The sequence below is a fragment of the Sinocyclocheilus anshuiensis genome, unplaced genomic scaffold (genome assembly GCF_001515605.1).
Source record: "Sinocyclocheilus anshuiensis isolate Anshui unplaced genomic scaffold, SAMN03320099.WGS_v1.1 scaffold135, whole genome shotgun sequence".
Lineage (NCBI taxonomy): Eukaryota > Metazoa > Chordata > Actinopteri > Cypriniformes > Cyprinidae > Sinocyclocheilus > Sinocyclocheilus anshuiensis.
The window spans coordinates 965,036-973,656 of record NW_015552564.1 but is presented as its reverse complement, the minus strand read 5'-3'; the positions used below and the strand labels follow the sequence as shown (position 1 = coordinate 973,656).

Below are 8,621 nucleotides of genomic sequence, written 5' to 3'. Positions count from 1 at the left end.
AAAAAAAAACTTGGTTTCTTTATTTACAACTTGTGCAAAAACATTTAAAGGTTTCACGGACTTTACATTGTAAGTTCATTTCAAGGCACATACATGGGACAACAACAACAGTTTAATAGTGGAAACAAACGAAAGAAATTAAATGTACATAGCAATCAAAAATTACTTTGGTTCCCAATGGATTCTACTTGCAAAACCCAGCTTACAGACCAAACAAATCACCATATGAGAAAAGCAGAATCACTCCCCATCTTAAACGTGAAGAAAAAAATGCTAAAACACATGAAACATTGTGATTGTTGTTAAACCTGTCACGGTTTTCAGGTTGCCATTAGAATGAACTGCCACACAGTAACCAATTCATTCAAACATCAGCTAGATTTTGTGTTGTCCTAATGTAAAACCACTATGTCAACCGATGTGCTGAAGTTTGTATTAAATAAGTTTTAATAGTGAACATATATATACCAAATTGCACATGGGAGAAAACCTTTCAAATCATAATGTAAAATATTCTTTCAAAAAAAGATTGAAAGGGACACACAAAGATCAAAGACGAATTCAGCCACATTTGTGGTAGTGCTTTGTTCAGACTGACTTCACAGTCATTTAGAGTAATTATTCCAAATCAAATCAATGTGCTTTTTCAAGAGACGGATTGACTGTTGGGTTGGATTATGGACGCAAGGCATTGCTCACAGTCCCTTTTGTGTAATACATCCATTTGATTACAGGGCCTCTACTGTGATTTTCAGCTCATCCATAGAAAATAAAGAACAATGTACGCCACACGAGTTAAGCAATGAGTCACTCTGAATCATAACACGCCATTCTTGTCTGGAGGATAGACCTTGGCTTGTTAGCAATGTCATCTATTGATGTCTGTCAGTATGCTGTTTGCAATTGCCCTTCAAAATGTGTGCTTTCCATTCAGTCCTGCTTTCAAAACATGTAATCCACAGATCTCTGTGTAAATGATGTCAAATCCATCACATGAACCACATTAAGATATACTGCTGGGTTACGGTAAGGCAATAGATAAAACTGTTCAGTATGAAACATTTATGGTTATGGTAGCGACCGAGCAAAAGCTAGCTCTGAGGACTTCGGCAGAGGGAGTGATGTACTGGATAGTGGCACAAATAAGTTTCTCTGCCATCACTTTTCTCTCTGTGAAAATATGTCGGCGAGAGGCACGGGACAGATTTATCTCACTAACGGGTTAACTTTGCAATTTACTTTAGCAATTAATTTGGGTCTGCACCACCGCAACCGCCACCTCCCGGGGAGCCTGAGCCTGACAGCCGCACCGGACTTGTGTGGAGGAAGTCTGTTAAAAAGAGTTACGGGTGGCCACAGGATTTGAAATTAATTGTTAATGGTGTACACATCAGTTAAAAGCCTTCAGATGAGAAATGGAGGCCGAGGATGTTCCAGATTTCCAGGAAAAGTAGGGACGGGGTGGTTGGAGAAGCCTGCTGGGATGCTAAGGAGAAATACTTTCATGACCACAGAAGTGCAGTAGCCCTTTTTTCCTTTTAGAGAGCATTTTGTCTGTGCCACTGAGACAAACCTTGTGGGTTGTTGGTTGTTAACCTGTGCAAGCACCAACTGTGTTAGTCACAGAAATCAAAGATCCATTTGATTTTGAGTAATTCCAAAAACAATTTGGATGTAAACAAGTATCCAGCCATCTAGTCTAAACCTTAATGCCAAGTCGGAGAGCAATGAAGGGTTAACTCCGACAGTTAGGACCACCACCCCAACAACAAACCCCCGTCCCAGTCCTGAATCCTCCTGCCAAGCGAAAATAACCTTTGCATTTTTTTTCCCTTTCTTGGACCAGGGATTATGCAGTGGGGGTTTGAACTCAGCCCACAAAATAAAATCTTGTCAAGTAAGGAGTTTGAGTAACAGCGCATGATAAATACTTCTCCACAGCAAGCCCGAATTCCAAACTCGGCTCTCTGTCCTGGAAAACTTGTGAGCCATTAAAAAAAATAGTCCTAATTGCACTCATGCAGGGATCTGAAACTCTTTCAAAGACAGAATCTGGCATGTGCCAGTTCGTCTCTGTGAAAAGAGGGCTTTTGTTTAAATGTCCATTCATCATCCCACCTGATGTGATGCATGATAAAAAGGGTTTTGGTCAGTAAAGGAAAAGCTGGACAATGATGTGGATGTCGCTGTAGAATGTTCCTGATCACATTCGTGTGAGAGCACAGAAATAGATAGAGAGGTGGAGCTTCTGTGTAATACCCTGGCCTAATTTGTAAATAACAGAACATGTTCAGAAAGGGCAATTTAAGTATATAAAAGGCAAATGCAGATTTAAAGTTGAAGTTTTTCATCGGTTTCTTATGTTTTACAATTTATAATTAAAGAAACATGAAGGAGATTACAGAGCTCCCTCAGGATATTATAAGTTTACCACAGGGGTTTAGCTATTATATTAGCTCATTTAATGTTTGGGCTGCTAATTGCTTGAAAATAAGGCTCCTGCACAGAAGCTTTTTCCAGAAAAGTCAGAATTTTAACATGCTAGAGTGTCTGTGGTCTATTTGAGCTGCTATCGTCTGTATGTACTGAGACAAGCTGCCCCCTGGTGGGAAAAATTATATACAAATATGCCTGAAAAATGCTTGCACAGGAACCCTTCTAACCATCTCCCTACCGCATTCACCGACGTAGGCTTCTCCTTGTGAGAACTGCAGGGTGTTGAAGAGTGGTCCCTTTTCCCTTCAAATGTGATTTCCACAAAAGCTAATTTCCTGAATGACTGCTCATGCTCTCTGCTGCATTAAGAATGTGCACTTCAATTCCAAAAAAAGAAAGAAAAAACTCAGCTCCTTTTTTTCTACTGCAGCTTAATCAGCTGTGTTTTGGTTTCCTGGCCACTGTGTTATCTTAACTACTGTTGTGTGAAGGGGCAGCTGTATTTCAGCACAAAGGGCATATTTTGGTTGTGTGGTTAGCAACGTTTTCAAGATCTTAAAGTGGTAGAGAGGCAAAACCTGTGGACTGCACTTGCAGCAGGTACCCAACGTGCTTCGATTATTCAAAACATCCGCAGCGTCCTTGAGCGAAACCACTTTGAGCCTCACATATTACAAAACCATTTCATATTTACTAAGAATAGAAAATATAGCAGAATTCCACATACTTGTCCACAGTATAAATTACCATGTTGACTGCACCTGGAAATATATATATGTATATATGTATACGTGTATTGTACAGTATATTGAACTACATTTTCTTTGAACAAATGGTTGTAGCATCTGTCGAAAAACATTATGTGTGGCAGAAGTCCACACTGGGAACATTACTGCTCTTGCAGTACGCTATGCTATTGTTACTGAGGTGACAGTCTCTGATGTCAATCCCTCCATTAGGTGTGTAGATGGGCTGAATTCTGAAGTCCCCTTTTAAAAGCTGCTCATTGTTTAGTGACACTATCTGAAAGCTCGTTTCAGTCATTTCCAGGATGGAGTTATCCTTTTTGGTCCCGGCTTCGCAGTAGTCATCTTTTCTCCTGCCGCGATTGTATTTCCATTTGGACGATGACGACCTGCTTTTCTTGTGCATGTGCCAGCAAAACAAGCTTAGAAGTGTCACTAAGACCACCAACACTGCCCCACCTATCACTCCAGCCAATAGGAGTGCGGAGGTGTTGTCTTGCTGGGCAGCCTGCTCAGATTCAGAGTATGTGGATGTGGATTTGGTCTTAGCCTCAGAACAGATAGTATCCTCACCCGGTCTGTACGTATTGAGAGTATCCAGAACGTACACGCAGATGCGGTAGATAGACCTGGGTTCTAAATTTGACAGGCTAAGCCTTCGTTGGTATCCCGGGACTGTTCTTTCTCGAGCGATGTCACTCATCAAACTCTGCCCCATCTTGACCCAAGTCACCTTGTAAGCCGTCACAGTGAAGTAAGACTCCCAGCTCACGTCAATGCAGGTAGAGTTCACTACGTGAAAGGAGATTTTTAAGGGGTCTTCGTATGGAGGCAGGGGACCAGGAGGGAAATGTGGAAATGGGGTTGTGGGGTTGGCCGAGGCGGGGTAAAAAGCAGTGGGTGAAATGGTGGTGAAGCGGGTGGTTCTGGAGATGGTCGTGGTGATGGTGGTGGTTCTGCGGGGTGGCAATGTAGATGGATATGAATGGGTTGGCCAGGGATGCAGCACGGTGCCCGCTGGGCAGTCGATGGCATCTAAGGTGAGTTCTCGAATTACCATGCCACGCACCCTTTCTGGACTCTGGCACGTGAACCCACGGACGTTTATCGCAGAAGGTAGAGACCTGAGCCATGCAATGACCCACTTAATGTTGCAATCACACCTCCAGAGGTTGTTTCTCGCATTAAGATGCCTCAGGTTTCTCAAGCCATCAAAGACACCCGGTGGAAGAAACTGAAGCTGGTTGCTAGAGATGTCTAACTTCTCCAGTTTACTAAGCCCAACGAAGGCTGTCACTTCAATGGTGTCCATCTGGTTTTCCTGCAGGTTGAGCTTGGTCAGGGATGCGCCAGGGAGCAATGGTGGTGGAGTGGTGAGGGAGTTTCGAGCCAGGGACAGTTCTCTCAGGTTGACCAGGCCCTGGAAGGTTCCAGGAGCGATGCCCTCATCCTCAAGCAAGTTCCCATCCAGCAAAAGTCGCTGCAGGGTGGTGACATTCTGAAAGGCATCCTCGTCAATGTCGGCAATGCGATTCTCGTCCAAACGCAGCTCCTTGAGATCTGCCGGTAATCCGATAGGAATGCTGCTCAGGTGGTTTTTGGTGAGGAAAAGAAGCTTGAGGCTGACAGCCTCCCTGAAAGCCCCCTCCTCTACCCCTACGGTTGAGATGGAGTTGTCGTCCAGGTGGAGTTCCTCCAGCATGAGTAGCTGGGCAAGTGCTGCCCTGGAGATAGTCTGGATGTTGTTTTCCTGGAGGTGCAGCACTCGAACATTCCTGGGAAGGTTGAGGGGAAATTCATCCAGCTGATTTCCATATAGGTAAACAGTTTCTACAGAGGCAACATTGTGTAGCTCCAATGGAAAGCCGGCATTGTTGATCTGATTGTTGTGGAGGAAGAGGGTCTTGGATCCCTCTTGCACCCCCAGAGGCACAGACGTCAGGCTTCTCTCATTACAGTAAACAAATGTTCTATCGCAGCGGCACTCCTTGGGACAGGAGGAGACGTGGCTGAATTGCACATGCAAGCTCAACAACACTGTCAACCAAAAGCGAAGAAATGAAGTCCAATCGTTATTCCAAAATCCGGCTTGAAACTCCATAGTGAAAAATAAAGGGAGGGAAAGGAAATGGCAAGACAAAATCAGTGGCTGGAGGGAGTAAAAAGGAAATGTAACAAATCCAGCAAAATTAAGTCCTCTAAAAGATTATTCTAATGTGCAGTTCACAGATAGACCAGGAATTTGAGGAGTAATCCCTTGATAATTTCTAGTCCTTTTCTGGAGAGGTGGTCTCATTAGAGTGCATGGGTTCTCTCACTCAAGCCATCCATGCTGAGGAATCAGATCAATGTAGAACTGCTCTCATTCACTGCAGGGCCCAAGCAGGGTGTGACTGAGAGAGTGCTGAAGCACTGAGCCACACTGTCCACCTCCCAGCCTGCTGTCAAGTGCTGATGGGCCTCAGCCCGAGCACTTTCCGGAAGATGTGACATTTGGGTCCAAAGACCTGTTTCAAAACAAGGACAAATTAGAATACAAAAAGTGTGGATTCACAACAAAAATGCAGTAGGCCAATAAACTTTATACATTTATGTTTTTTCCATGTTTTTACACGCCCAAAACATATAGGCTAATCATTCAAAAAAAAACAAATGCCTTTGAAAATGTTTTCTGTTTACTATATGGCTTATAGCATCTTCACTATGCATCATAGAATATTCACGTCCCCTTTGAGTGTAGCTCAGGGGAAAAACAATCAAATGAGTTGAGGTAGTGGGGGTGTCCTACACAGCTCAGAGTGACGAATGCTGCCTGTCAAATTAAATGGGATTGGTGTATAATTTAGCCCATCTATCTGCAATAAATTATCAATACAGTCTTTTTCCCTCCTCAATTAAAAGGTTTTGTGCTAGTTCAAGGTCTCAGAATCATAATCAGAACTCTGATCAGAACTCAGAATACTGAATCTACTGTTCAGACTTGTATTGCTTGTATTTTGATTAAAGTTAAGATTAAAATAAAAATACGTTTTTTTTATTTCATATTTTATTTCAAGTTTTTTTTTGTATGACATTTACATTTTGTGAAATGTGATATGTTGTAGTTGACGATTCGAAAAACAGTATTTATGTACAGATATAATAAAAAACTTTTTAGTCGGCCCTGTTTGTATTTTTGTGCTTTCATTATTACTGTAAAATAACATACTTCTTGGCATCTTGAGCCTTCAGCAAACACCTCTGCATTGGATTTTTGCTTTTGTGGCCTATACCATCTGTCTTGTTAATAGAGTTAAAACAATCAATGCCTGGCAAGAGAACGCTTGTCTTTACTAAGACGCAAGCTATCACAGATAGCCACAGATAGGACAAATACAGGCCTCATATATAAAGCCATTTAGATCTGACAAAATCATATTTGAAATCACATTAAAATGCATAATCATGAGTATAAAGAGGTTTACAGCAAACTATGCATGTTTAAAATAGATTTTAAGTGTTTTTTTGTTTGTTTGTTTTTCAGTGATGCCATAGAAGAACCATTTTTGGTTCCCCAAAGAACCCTCTACTGAACAGTTCTTCAAATAACCATTTTTTTCTTACTGCATTTAATAATCTAAAGAACCTTTTCCCAGTAAAGAACCAATTAGAAGTTTCCATAGGTATTAAAGGTTCTTAATGGAACCATCAATGCCAATGAAGAACCTTTAGTTTTAAGAAAGTAGCCTACAGTGTAAAATATGTTCATAATTGTAAAAATGCTATATAAACCTGTTAATTTGTTACCTGTGTGTTATACACAATATATTTAATTTAACACACAATGAGTGTAGTTTTACTGTAATATATAATTTTGGAAGTAAAAAAAAAAAAAAGCAAATTCAAGACAATGCATGCACTTTTACAGTAAAATATTGTTAAAATATTGTTTTAAAGTTAAGTTACAAAATAGTTAGGCTATTGGTAAAAAAAAAAAAACGGTATAATAGACATTACCACATTTTATTATACTAAATTGAAACATTTATTGTTGAAATAACTGTCCTTACTATTCTAATCACTTGGGTGCAATAGGATATTTTATATTACTCATGGCATGCTGGTTGTTTAATGTATATGATTATTCATGTCATAGCCTGATGTTTTTTTTTTTGTTTGTGTGGGTCACACTGTACTCTGTCTATACTCTGTTTATTGGCTATTCTTCGTGGAAAGGCCGGTTTTGCTGAACGTTGATTTCATCGTGGACTTCCATTTTACCACCTTTTATTTTTGTGGTGCTTACAGACACTATTTATCAGCTGAGAAAATATACGGTTGAAAATGTCTAAATGTGCAGGCATCAAACGCCATCCCTTAATGGCTGAAACGTTGTAACCATTTTTTTTTATTTTTACATGGAATTTCTGACAAACATGGCTAAATGTATTTATTTATTTATTTTACAGTGTGCTTAACCAAAAAGCATGCTCGCAGACAAAACTAAATGAGTAAAGACAAAACAACACTGCAAGTTTGAATCGTAGGAGGCATTTCGAAGCGGATAAGGTGAACTTGAGAGAGCAGCGAAGCTGTTGATGTGAATGAATAATCTCTAGATGGTACTGAGAGCCGAGCGCAGTAAGTAAAAGAGAAACAATGCTATGACAAGCTTGATGTTTGACCAGATAAACCGCTTTGGTTATCCACTATTTACCCTATATGTTATCCGAGATGTTGAAATGCTGACAAGCCTTCGTCTAACATAGGAGCGCAGTAGTTTGCGGAAAAGTACAAGCCCCTAGTTACAGCAGAATAGTTTCGGACGAAATACTCGGGAACTTCGTATACAAACGAACACTTTTAACTTAAAATATGGATATCAATTATGTTCGTGTAGTTAGACGGGTAAAAGGACCTCATCCAGCAGAAGAAATGCAGTAGTCTCCATCAAAATCAGCCTACCTTATCAAACATGATTTTATCCGTATAATTAAACAACATTGAGCACTTGTCCCCCTCTTCTTGTTCTTCATGCACTCGGTGGAATAGACGGGACGCACAGACCCAACGCCATTCCCGTAACATACTGTTCTACCGAATCGGTTCCGAGTTCCTCTCCGCCCGCGGCTCCTCCGGACAGCATACTGACTCCCGTTTGGAGAGCTCGGTGTCCGCGCTCACTACTTTTTGCCGAAGTGACTCCCTCTGTTCCTCTTTCCACGGCTGAGCCCTCGTTTAAACCTATAACTTACATTAAATTCACATTTGCAAAATCCACTTTTTTTTTCCAGGAGTCGGTAAACTCGCCGAAAAAGCCCAAAATACATCCACGTTACCGCGTATCATACCATCATACTTCGTGAAAGCGAAACGCAAGAGTTCGCCGATTCATCTCCGAGAGATGTTTACAGAGGAAAACTGCGCTGGTAATGATCTGTTCACTGCACACCTCCGACT

The 8,621-nt window shown here is 41.1% G+C and overlaps 1 protein-coding gene across 1 annotated transcript; it reads right to left on the bottom strand.

Annotated features, from left to right (window-relative positions):
* Positions 1-274: 274 nt before the first annotated feature.
* flrt2 (fibronectin leucine rich transmembrane protein 2) lies at positions 275-8,577 on the bottom strand. The gene is made up of 2 exons (XM_016455492.1): positions 8,127-8,577; positions 275-5,689 (listed from the first exon to the last, which is right to left on the bottom strand). The coding sequence occupies exon 2, from the start codon at positions 5,281-5,283 to the stop codon at positions 3,295-3,297; it is 1,989 nt and encodes a 662-aa protein (XP_016310978.1). The 5' UTR covers positions 5,284-5,689; positions 8,127-8,577; the 3' UTR covers positions 275-3,294.
* Between the last annotated feature and the right edge of the window lie 44 nt (positions 8,578-8,621).